The following is a 12,189-nucleotide window of genomic DNA, read 5'->3' as shown; positions in this document are numbered from 1 at the left end:
ATGAGTCTAGTATGGCTAGCTGGGTGATTGAAGACGGATCTGGGTTAAGTGAAGATGGTGTGAAGCACATTCCATATAGTGTTGAGTCTCGCGACGTAGATTCCCTTATTCCACAATCGCCTTTGGCTGAGAAGACCGTGCGAGGTAGTGAATCGCTAGATGATGTAGACCTCGGTGCCGATGAGCTCATTCCTGTAGATACACCTCACAAACTCCGGAGTGAGGTGGACGTTTACTATGTGTCGGGTGATGAAGCTTTAGAATTAGTTCCTGAAGACGAAGAGAGTGTGCTAGTGATGCTGGACTCTGGTCCAGTGGTTGAATTAGGCTCCACTAGTTCTGGCGCGTCTGTGAATGTATCGGCTGTAGACGAGCTATCCCCGGTAATGCCATCCGATCATGACGAGCCCAGCGGCGCCCCAGGCGCTGCGGACGGGGGCCGCACGGACAGTCAGCTGTCTCGCACTCAGCTGACGGCCGCTCTGGACGCGCTTGTTGCCATGGCGACCGAGACGCAGGCGTTCCCCGAGGTGGACGATGTGGCGGAGGACGGTCTGTTTGACGAGTTCTGGACTGAGGTTGAAGACATGCGCGACCAGCTCCGGCTCGGGAACTGGGAGGACCTCCCGGCCCGGCTGGCCGCCTGGACCGACGAGCTGCAGTTTGTCCGCGAGTGGGCCGGTGTGGCCACGCCGCCAGGGACCGCGGAGACGGCAGGGGAGCTCGAAGAGGACCGGGATGGGGAGAACGGGAGTGTGGGGGACACGGGAGAGGAGGTCGAGGAGTTTATTATAGACATCGGGCAGATGCTGGGGCCGAGGGGAGAGCAGCTGCCGTTCTTCGATGTGCTGTATGAGGAGGAGGAGGAAGGGAGAAGACTGGCGAACATTTTGAAGCTCACCGAAGCGGACAGGACCGGTGGGGAGTGGGAGGACCATGGCGGCGCTGCGGCGGTGGATTTAGACTCTGTCGCTGTGACCAGCTCGGATGAATTTCCCGATGATCCACAGCTAGACTTTTCGGCAGCGCCTGACTCCATAGCCATCTCCGCGGCTAGCTTGGATGAACGTCTAGACGGCTCTCATCCTGACAGCACCGCCGACCTCTCTGCCCGGCCGCCTGAACAGCCAGCTTCTACCGACCCACGGACGGAAGCTCCTGTCTCCCCGCGGGCTGGTGTCGCTCCCACACCGCCGTTCTGGTGCGGCTTCTCTGCCGACTGGGCACGCATCTGGTGTCGAATCCTCGCCACGCTGCCGCCGCCGCCGCCCGCCCAGGCAAGGTGCACGCTACGAGCGCCGGCGTCTGAGCAGCCCGCCGAGCCAGGAAGGGCGCCGCCAGGACGACCGCCCCGCCGCCACCCCCGCCGCCGCCCCGTCCCCGCCCATGCCCGGCGTCCGTTCTTGTGACTAGTGCGCAGAAGGACGCGCGCTGTTTGGGCCCCAGAGGACGTTGCGGGCCTTCCTGCTCTGCTGCAAACTGCCTTGCTACCCGCATATGACCGCTGTGTGACGGCTGTGTGTCCGCTGTGTGACCATGCGTGACCCTTCAGTGTGACCCTTCAGTGTGACCCTTAACTGTGATTGACCCATGTTTGACCCTTGTTTGACCAGCTTGGATTGTCCTGACACATTTAACGTAATTAAAGCTTACTTTAGATGCCATGTTAATTGAGAGCTTTATAATGAACCCTTGATTTAGTTAATGCATATTTTATTTATGTTTTTGAAGTTTTAAGTGTGTTTTGTCCACTGCCTGGTATCCATTTTGCTCAAGACGATCAACATCGAGTTATATCATAGTAAGCGTAGTATGTGTGCTATCTCGCATTTTAATTTTTAACTACACTCTTAGAAGCCTTATGTGTCAGTATTGTCTAATGTGTTATCTTAGATCACTCTAAAGGTTAGTCTTAGCACCCCTTATAACCTTGTTTAGAACGGATTGCGGCAAATTATGAAAGCATGCCGTATGGAATGCTATAAGGTACGTTGTACATCGGTGAACGTCATTAATGGGAAGCTGAAATCGCATACCTTCTGCCCAGTGTAAGGTAAATGTTCCCAGGCATCCCGTCATTTATCCCCGCTGTGTGAATGTATATTGTGTCTGGACCTCGTCCTGACGCGGCTCTCCTGTCCCTCCCGTGTGTTTCAGGGAGAAGGCGCACCAGCCGGCCAGCAGGAGGTAATCAGCTCCCCATCCGCCCCGGTCCCCTCCCCCGACCCCGTCCCCGTCCCTGACCCGCCGGCCGCCGGCGCCACACCCGACACGGACCGGCCGGCGGACCAGGAGAAGGACCACCAGCAGGACCAGCAGGAGGTGGTGCAGGTGGAGGTGGTAGAACAGCCGGTGGCCGAGGTGCGGGTGCTGGTGCAGCCCGTGGTCGAAGTGGTGCAGCAGGTGCAGCCGGTGGTGGAGGTGGTGCACCAGCCGGTGGTGACGACCACAGAGGTGGTGCACACCAGTGAGGAGCTGGTGCCCGTCCAGCAGACGGTGGTGCAGGTGCTGGCAGTGGCCGAGGACGGCTCCGAGCAGCTCGTCTCGCAGGAGGTGGTAGGAGAGGAAGAGGGCGAGAGCCAGCAGCCGGCGGAGGAGGGCGCCGCTGAGAGCCAGCAGCCGGCAGAGGAGGGTACTGCTGACAGTCAGCAGCTGCCTGAGGGCGCCGCAGAGGGTCAGACTGACCACCATCAGCAGCTGGCAGAGGACTCTGAGGAGGCCACGGCTGCTGACCGGCACGGAGTGGACGCGCCTGACGGAGCCGCCGATCCTGCCGAGAGCGCGCCGCCGACAGAAGGGGTCAGCACCGACCCGACTGTACCATCGCCCTCCCCTTACTCCCCTGGTGGCGGCCTGACCACCGGTGGCGGCCGCATGGAGTCCCGACCGCCACGAGCGAGCCCCTGTCCCCCGTCCGCGGCCGGAGACCGGGGTGGGAGGGTCGGCGGGCAACGGGTATTCGATTAAACGCGTCTTCGTAGCACCTAATGTGCACTCTGGCATGTGTTCAGCGTTATCTTCCAAGGCCTTACGCCCTTCTGTCTTGTTAATCAATGTCTGCCTTCTTGCATTGTCTTTACTTAACCGTTTTTTCTTTGCAGATATTCGATCTGTATAATTGTAGTCCTAGTTTCGACGTTGTTGCTGCTCAAATTTTGATTGTTATAACCACCACCTTATATTTTAACCACAATCTTAATTGGCGATTTTCTAGACCACGTTGTTCTTTTTTTACAAAGGCCCCTTCTAATAATTTACTGTCTTATCTGTGTTAAATGTTTTCTGCTTCTCCAATTTCTCAGTACCTAGATGTTAACCCATTGTGATTATGTTGGGTTTACAAGGTTTTAACCACTGATCCTCCTTTGAATGGCTTTAATTTACGGTTAACCTTCGCCCCAGTGGGGGGGGGGGCATATGTTACCACCCTGTCGCGTTTTTTGCGTGTGAATAAAAAACCGCGGCGCGTAGCGCCGCGCCGCTTGGGGTAGCTTTTGGTACATCAATTTTGGACAATGTGTGAAATTTTTGACCCCAGGTCATGTCAGGTCAGGTCACCAGGTCAAGTTAACTGACCAAGCCTAAAAAAAAGTTTGCAATCATGTCCAGCCTGCAATGTTTGTCAGAAAGGTTTTAAACTTCGTGGATTGCATGCTGTTATGGGCGCCTACAATTTGTATATCTCGGATTTTTTATATCCGTGACCTAAGGTCAGGTCAGTGGCGTGACCTTTCCATTACAAGTCAATGGAGAAAAATGAAAATGCCTCTAGATCCGTGTGTACGCATAGGAACAGTCCAAATATTTCAGAATCACAATGATTTAGTCCACTCGTGACGACCAAGGGGTCATTTTTGCTGATAGCCTCTAGAAAGGTCATCCGAGGTCATTTGAGGCTACAAACAGTTTTTTGCCAATAACTCGCGATTGGAAAGAGATAGAACGCTGGGGATGGTTTCATTGTGTTTGTCTTGTTGAGACGCATCGACTGATATGCAACATGACCTTTTCCGGTCAGGTCATGACCTTGACCTGAGGTCAAATTTTCAAGTTGACCTTTCAAGGTCAAATTATAGTTCATTCGACGCGTCTCGGCAAGGGGAACACGATTCTGGCAATAGAAATGTCGTGGCTTTTTGTAGTCGAAAGTTATTGTCGAAAAACACTTTTCGTAAAAACAGCTATTTTTGGAGTTTTTGCCCTCTGGAGGCTAAACCGTTGACCTGAGGTCAATATTGATAATGACCTTTTCAAAAGAAGAGTTCAAAAGCTACCGATTGCTTTTCCATGCGTTTTCCTGGCTATCATAGTTCCTGAGATAGCGGCATGTTTTCTGAAAAATATCATGACAATTGGCAAATTTTGACCTTTGATGACCTCTGGTGACCCCAATATTGCTCTAAGGTGAAAAATGACTGAAATACTTTCAAACGTACGCATTGAGAGCTATCGACTGCTTTTTACCGCGTCTTTCTAGCCCTCTTAGTTTTTGAGTTAAAGGTGGGTGGTAACATATGCCCCCCCCTCACTAGGGCGAAGTTGGCTGAGACCGCCACTGGGGCGCGGGTTAACATGCACCATTTTTACCCCAATTTACCCTTTTCTCATTTCACTAGCTAGGTACTAATATTGCACCGAAATGTTTCTTTGCTCCCCGGTTACTTGGCTGATATCGTGCGTTATTTCGCGACACCATCGAGGCAATGATCGACATTGGAAAATGTCATATGGTCTTAATTAATTTCAATCGGTGACGTTTTTTATAGCTTTTATCGTTCGTATGATGTATCAGTGTCAAAAGTATGTCATTTTCAGTTGATGTGAGCAGCATTCTTCTTCCACCTGTGGCAATGACTGCACATTATGTCTAGGTTTGAAATAGATTGACCCCGCACCCTGCACCTTCTCGCCTCGCTCCAACCAGTCCATTCAGCAATGACACTGCACAGTCATGCACACCTAGCTTAATGGTGTCACCGCACCCAGTTCTAGCTCTGCACAGTTCCTTGGGTTTCGTGCCTTACGACTTTTTTCGCGTGCGCCAAACATAATTACACACTATCTGCATCGCTGATCACAGAATTTTGATCTGACCGTATCCTCCCCTCTAGAACCAAACGTGTCAAACTGTGCCGCCACTTCCCGACCCGTACCATCGTACCATATCCGCAGGGCTACGCACCTGTTCATCTACCTTTACTGTACTGTACTGTAGAGCCCGTTTGATCCGTGAGTGAGCTAGCCTCCGGTGCCGCAGGGCGACGCGCCCGTCCCCGTCTGACCGTGGGTCTCCTGACCGCCGGCTCCGCAGGGCGACGCGCCCGCCCAGGTGGTGGAGCAGGTGATTGAGGAGCACATCGTGTACGTGGACGCGCCGGCCGAGCAGCAGCAGCAGGTGGTGTACGTGGAGGCTCCGCCGGCCGGCATCCAGCTGGAGGGCTCCGAGCCGCAGCTGGAGGAGGCGCCGGCCGCCGCGCCGCCTCCGCCCCAGCCGCCCCAGCAGGAGGAGGGGGTAGTGACCGAGGAGAAGCTGGTCCGTATGCGCCAGGTGGTGAAACAGATGACGGACGCCGACGGCACGGTGCGGGAGGAGATCGTCTCGGAGGAGCTGCTGGAGGTAACTGAAAGAGAGGAGGCGAGAGGACGAGCCAGCTGCACCTGTGGTGGTGCTAGCTGCCGTGGTGTTGGTGGTGACTGGTGGTGGTGGCTACATGATGGATTGGACAGTCACCGGTCGGTGGCTGATGACTGGTGTCGATCTCCGCCAGAATTAACAGCGGTGCTGGATGGTAGAGCAGCTAAGCACAGACTACCTCTGGTGACGGGTTTCTAACGAACAGCGTCAGCACCGACAGACACCGGTGGTGGACTGGGCGCCGATGACCACTGTAGTCCGGGCGCCCAAAAACCCCAATTCATCATCATCACGGGACGTGGTGGACAGTATGCATATAACGCTCGATGTCCGCCGCAGAACTAACAGGCTTCATTGGTGACCGGTGACCTACCATTCTACTCCAACGGACGCTGGTGGTGGACAATGTATTACGTCCGACGTCGGCCGCAGAACTAACAGACTGCATTGGTGATGGCTGGCTTACAAAATGTTCCATTCACACCAGCATAGCATAGTTCCCTCGGTGCTGGGCTGACATCGATGTATACATAGGCGCGGGAGCCGGGGGGGGCAGTGGGGGCAGCTTGCCCCCCCCCCCCCAACTCTGGGGCCGTGGGGGCGGTGCCCCCACAGCTTTGAGACGGAATACCACACTTTTTTTGCAAATGTTTTCTTTTTTTGTTGAAAAAGCCGAGGGGTGAAAAATAAGTGGCCTAAAACCGGTGAGAAAACTAGATTTGGGGGTACCCTAGGTTAATCTCTATTATGGTGTGCCCCCCAGTCGGAAAGTAGTTCCCGCGCCCCTGGATGTATATGATGACGACCTCCCCCCCCCCCCCTTGTTCACGCCGGTACCTTCTGCTTTACTTTGACAGCGCCGTGTAGAACTGCAGGCGATCGTAGCCTTTATGGAGTAGTCCGCGCCTGTATGGAGTAGGCAACTGACGCTTCCCTCACAATGCGCTCTACTCTCTCACTCTTGTGGTGTGGCCCGCTGTTTCACTTGCTCTACATTTCAGTAGAATTATACGCGCTTACTGACTACATGATATTTTGTCAATCTGTGCTAATCTGTCAAAATAATAATTCCTTAAACCCGATGACACTGTTACTCAAACGCATGTGTCATGTTTCAGGATGATGCCGAAGAGCCAGCCACTGACCAGGGTAAGTCCATTCAAAGACTCACTGTATCTTAGATAACAGTCATTCGGCTTGCCGCCTGGTTTGGAAATTGGTGGGACTTTGGTTGAGAAATTGACGTGGTCGAACATCAATTTTACGTGTGGAAACTTTGTTTTGCTCTGCCGTCACATGCCTGGGAATTGTGACTTAATGACGATGGTTTCTATGCCAGAAAAGCTGAAATAAGTTTACATTCAACAAGGTTATTACCTAAATCATTGATGAGTGTGTTAAATTGATATTTAGTTATGCATGTAATATTAAGTGATTCTCATTGAAAACCACAACATGACGGCAGTTGCCGTATTTTGCTGAAAATCACTGAGTTGACCTTTCTCCCGCCCGCAGTAGCTGCTGAGCCGGACCAACAGCAACCGGAGGAGGCGGCTCCGGTGGCAGACACTGACGAGGGCGTGGACGTGACGGAGCCGGTGGTGGAGGAACCGCGCGAGGTCGCCGAGGAGGCCAAGGCTGTGGAAGACGCCGAGGTCGCTGATGAAGCAGAAGTAGCTGAGGAAGCCGAGGTAACAGAGGAAGCAGAAGCAGCAGAGGAAGCTGAAGTAGCAGAAGAAGCGGTAGTAGCGGAGGAACCTGAAGTGGTTGATGATGTGGAGGTCGCGGTTGAGGACGCTCCTCAGGAGGAGGCTCCCGAGGCCGTGGTAGAAGAGGAGAAGGCGGAGGAAGTGACTTCCGAGGCCGCCGTGGAGGAGCAGGTAGCTACACCGGCCAATGAGCCGGCCCCCAGCAGTGTGCCACCCCCCGCTGACAGTGTGCCAGTAGATACTAATACCCCGCCACCGCCCGTCCAGGCCGCCGAGCCAGTCCAGGAGGAGAAGCCGAAAGAGACGGCGAAGGAGGAGAAGCCAAGTGAGCCCGTGAAGGAAGAGAAGCCGAAAGTGCCGGTAAAAGAAGATAAGCCAAAGGAACCTGTGATAGAGAAGCCCAATGAAGCTGTGAAGGTAAAGAAGCCTATTGAAAAGCCGGCGGAAAAGGTGGAAACTAAGCCGACTGAAAAGCCTGTAGTGAAAGAAGCGCCAACAGAGAAGCCTGTGGTAAAAGAGTCTCCTACTGAGAAGCCTGTATTGAAAGAGGCTCCTACTGAGAAGCCTGTAGCGAAAGAAGCGCCCACTGAGAAGCCTGTGGTGAAGGAGGCTCCTACTGAGAAGCCTGTAGCGAAAGAGGCTCCCACTGAGAAGCCTGTGGTGAAAGAAGTTCCCACTGAGAAGCCTGTAGAGAAAGAAGTGCCCACGGAGAAGCCTGTGGCGAAAGAAGTGCCCACTGAGATGCCTGCGCCTAAGACGCCGGTGCGGGAGGCAGAGGAGATAGAGCGAGTCCGCGCCGGACAGCGGGAGCAGGAGAAGGCGGCGGACCGGCCGGCTGACCCTCCCGTAGCGAGTGACACTGACCAGCATGCTAAGCAAGCCGCACAGGTGAGACCGAGCGGCAGCGTGCTGTGAGTTTTACACTAACATCTGTGAATGTCCGAGTGGTTGTCAATGTTGCTAAATGCATGGCTAGAAAATAATAGAATGGCTCGCATATTTTTTGCCCAGATTCAACAGTAATTGAATGTCAGTTTACAAAGCGAATGTAAGACCTCAAAAAGCCCGACTGTATAGCTCAGCTTGCTATCCGATAAGCCTAGCGATTAAACTCCTGGTGCTGCCCTCTTTCCCGCCCACCCCGCTCCGCCTAGTTTCCGCCGTCTTGCCCTCTGACGCGTTTCCGTGGCGCCAGGCGGCCCCTGCCGTGGACGAGGGTATCGTGGCGGACGTGGAGGATGACTCGCCGGACGCGGCCGGAGAGTACGACAAGGCCGACGTCACGGGTCCCGAGGACTGGGACATCCGCGCTGAGCTGGACGCCGCCGATAACCTGGTCGATACGGTGAGTTTCAGGGGGGCTCACGGACGGTGAGGAGATAGTTCTGACCGAGGGAGGGTGGGAGGACTGAGAGGGGTGGACGGTGGGGAGCTGGGTCGAATTGGGATTTGTTAGGATAGTCGTCTTCTAGCCGTTGTTCGTGCAATTTTGTCGGTAGTCGTGTTTCACCTTTCGCGATTTAGACTGGTTCGTGGCTGGTGAACTGGGGTAGCTGTAGTCAAGCGGGGATTTCTATAATTTCTATAGGACAGTTATAGACACGCTTACATGGTGACTTAGTTTGGGAACAGACGGTATCATCGAACACCTTGCCGGCTATGGGACCGGGACGGACACAAGTAGTGCATGCTCCAAGCCCTCGCTCGGTGCGTCGGATAGTCACGGTTACCTCACAGCCTCTGGGGACTGAGCACAGCGTTAGGCGCGGTCTGTAGATCCCGCAGTACAGGCTGTAGGGTGCACCGCCTCCCGTCCGTCCTGTATCCCCGCCCGGCCGAGTGGAGCCATTGTTCAGTGTCGCTCTGTACCCCACGCAGCTGTGGATCTGATACAGAGGTGGGTCACACGACCGGCACAGTCGGTGGGCGGCCTATCGTGCATGACATCGGCCTTACCGTGTGTTAGTTCAGTAATCTCCAGTCAGTCTATTTTTGAATATGGGAACACAGCACTCTCGCACAATCATCCTCGCACATGGTGTGTTTAAATATTTCCCACTGAAGCACCGGTGATCATACACTTCACCTCCGCACCCTATCATTCGAATGGGTCCTTTGCGTCCCTCGTTTGCATGAGTACAGCACATTTCCCCAATAGCTGTTCGTCTTTTTCAAAACCATCGGGTCGTCCGTTCTGCTTAAAGTTGTCACGTTCGGTGTCTCAGGTCCATATTGTATTGTGAAACGTGATTCTGCTTCAAACTCCATTATGATGTTTCCATTGTCGTCATTACCTTGCTCGCTTGTAACTGTACTCTGCAGTCCCCTGTTGATCATTCAGCTGTGTCGTTTAGCTATATTCCGTACGTACATCGGCTTTCTCCGCTGTAACCTGGTTGTCTGCGCCTCTTCTCAGGACTAGGCGGCCCGCCGAAAATTGTGCCTTTCCTTTTCTCTCTCCATTTCCCCTCCAATATCGACTTAACGTAGTAGGCCTGTCCCAGGCTTTTGGTGGACAAGGAGCCCTCGATCTGCTTGCTACACGTTCTGACCGCGCTTGGTGTTTATTTCTGCTTGGTTTGCAGCCAGGAGCTGGTTCTTTGGTTTTGGGCTGTCTGTCTCGCTGTTTTTGGCTATACAGGGATGCATATGGTGTGAATGATGCGGTACCTTTAGTAGGTGTGCGGTACCTTTATGCAACGAATAACACAACACGAACAATGTCTTTCCTGTTGTTTGCTGTTGCTCAGTGTTAGCGCGGTTTTACCTCTGGGAGGGAATGTTGTTGAGGTTGCCCTGTGATACGTACCGCCCCCGCCCCCGCCCCGCCCCAGTCCCAGTCCCAGCTCCCGGTAGGGTTCCACGCCGAAGCTCCGATGATGACGTCATCGGTGCTTTTAGCGTAGCTACCACCCAGCCCCCAATATAGAGATATCTGCATGCTGTGTTATTGTTGCACCGCATCTAATCCGTCCCCTGGTTCAGTTGGCCCCGTCTCGCCCCCTGTATCAAATCTCCCCAGCGGTCTGACCTTCTCCGTCCCCCTGTCCTCGTCTCCCGACCATCCACCCCTCTGCCTCCCCGCCGCCGCCGGCCGCATCTCCCGGTCGTCATGGCAACCGTTGCGTCTGGGCGCGCGAACAGGACGATGCGGCGGCGCTGAGCGCGTTCGGCGCGATCCTGGCGCGCCGGCCGCGCTCTCCGCGCGCCCTCTGGGGCCGCGCGCGCGCGCTGAACGCGCAGGCTACTCGGGAGCGCAGCAACAACCTGCTGGACAAGGCCATCAAGGCGTTCCGCGACGTGCTGGATCTGGATCTGGAGGCTGAGGTGCCGCTGCAGCTGTACCGACAGGCGGCAGAGAGCTGCGTCCAGCAGATGAGGTTCAGAGGTGAGTGGGGGTGGAGGCGGGGTAGGGTGTTTGCACTAGCTGCACCGACGGGCGGCCGAGAGCTGCGTACAGCAGATGAGGTTCAGAGGTTAGTCGGCATGGGAGGTAGGGAGACAGCAAGGAAAATTGTAGGAGTAGAGCGTGCACGCTTAACTATGATGGGCGAAAGTTGTCGTTCGTAGGCTGGAGTGTTGAATGATTATGCAACGGATAGTTGCTGCTCTGGGAATTTTTCAATGTTGAAAAGAAGCCGTATGCATAACATTTGCGAATAAATGGGTCGCCCAAATGCTGATCGAAATTATTAATCAGGATAGCGAATTTCAGACCCATTTCTCCGTCTCCCCTGTATCCCTGACTCAGTTACTTTATGACTGTTCGACTCTGTCCATTTCTAGGCCAGCTGGACCAGGCTGCGCGCATTCAGCAGCGTCTGATCCAGAAGTTCCCCGACGACTACATGCTGAGGAACCACCTGGCCACCGTGTTCATGACGTACGGACAGAACGCCGCCGCCGAGGAGGTCCTGCAGGAGGTAAGGACGGGCGTTTCCACTGTGTTTTTCCACAGTGCAGAATGTCGCGGCGAAGGAGGCGCTTCAGGGGATAAGGACGGGGTGTAAAACAACGTCACAACCGATGAAATCCAACATGATAGGGGCATTGTGATCTCAGTTGGCCGGATATGAGTCCGTGGGTGGTAGTACTGTTGTATTACCGGAGATGAGGAAGCTAGTCTGTATCAACTCAAGCAAAACTGTGCTATTTAGCTAGCTGAAGCACAAAGTGTCTTGCAGTCCTAACGACTGGGGAACAATGTGTTCCCGTAACACAAACAAGCCATAAGCGTTTTGTGACTTTTTAGCGCGCCAGTATACGCAGTAGTAATCTCCCTGAGCACCCCCGCCCCGCTCGACCACCACCGTTCCCACCGACCTGCACCCCTGACCCCCCCCCCCCCTCGTCCATCAGGTGCTGCGCCTGTGGCCTGAAAACGGCTACGCCAAGGTGCACCTGGGCTTCATCCGGCGCCAGGAGGGCAACCACTCGGCGGCTGTGACCCTGATGCAGGCCGGGATCGACTCGGACGAGCCGGGCGTACACGACAAGCGCTTCTACTACGCGCTGGGCGACTCGTACGACCGCACCGGCCGCCGCGACCTGGCGCTCAAGGTCGGTACGACGCGCGGCACGACTCGGCTGATGCGACAGAGGGCTTAGATGTCTTTTTTAACGTCATGTATGTGCTGACGTCAGTTCTGACCTGAACCAAACATGGCATTTCGTATGGCGCGCGTAAGGGATTTTACGTCCCGTTCTGCCCTAAAGTAGCCAGATAAGCATTCTATATTCTTCAGCGATGCGCGCAGAGTAGCTGATCGTCAGTAAATAATTGAGGTTTTGTGCCGTCATGGTCTATTGATCGTCCTATGTGAGTCTATTGTGTATTTTTATGAC

At 54.5% G+C, this 12,189-nt stretch overlaps 1 protein-coding gene across 12 annotated transcripts in view; it reads left to right on the top strand.

Moving 5' to 3' along the window:
• LOC122394711 (aspartyl/asparaginyl beta-hydroxylase-like) overlaps positions 1 to 12,189 on the top strand; it is a 35,224-nt gene that overhangs the window by 8,827 nt on the left and 14,208 nt on the right. For 5 of the 12 annotated variants that reach the window (XM_043391789.1, XM_043391786.1, XM_043391788.1 and 2 more), the window contains 8 exons: positions 2,158 to 2,187; positions 5,312 to 5,617; positions 6,754 to 6,784; positions 7,151 to 8,232; positions 8,540 to 8,689; positions 10,489 to 10,732; positions 11,131 to 11,267; positions 11,704 to 11,904. In XM_043391789.1, the coding sequence (XP_043247724.1) occupies positions 2,158 to 2,187; positions 5,312 to 5,617; positions 6,754 to 6,784; positions 7,151 to 8,232; positions 8,540 to 8,689; positions 10,489 to 10,732; positions 11,131 to 11,267; positions 11,704 to 11,904 (2,181 nt within the window). Of the gene's footprint in view, positions 1 to 2,157; positions 2,800 to 5,311; positions 5,618 to 6,753; positions 6,785 to 7,150; positions 8,233 to 8,539; positions 8,690 to 10,488; positions 10,733 to 11,130; positions 11,268 to 11,703; positions 11,905 to 12,189 lie in introns of all 12 variants that reach the window. The other 7 variants (XM_043391785.1, XM_043391782.1, XM_043391784.1 and 4 more) reach the window with 3 other exon arrangements.

The sequence above is a fragment of the Amphibalanus amphitrite genome, unplaced genomic scaffold (genome assembly GCF_019059575.1).
Source record: "Amphibalanus amphitrite isolate SeventyFive unplaced genomic scaffold, NRLGWU_Aamphi_draft 000607F_arrow, whole genome shotgun sequence".
NCBI lineage: Eukaryota > Metazoa > Arthropoda > Thecostraca > Balanomorpha > Balanidae > Amphibalanus > Amphibalanus amphitrite.
This window is presented reverse-complemented; position numbering and strand designations above follow the sequence as displayed.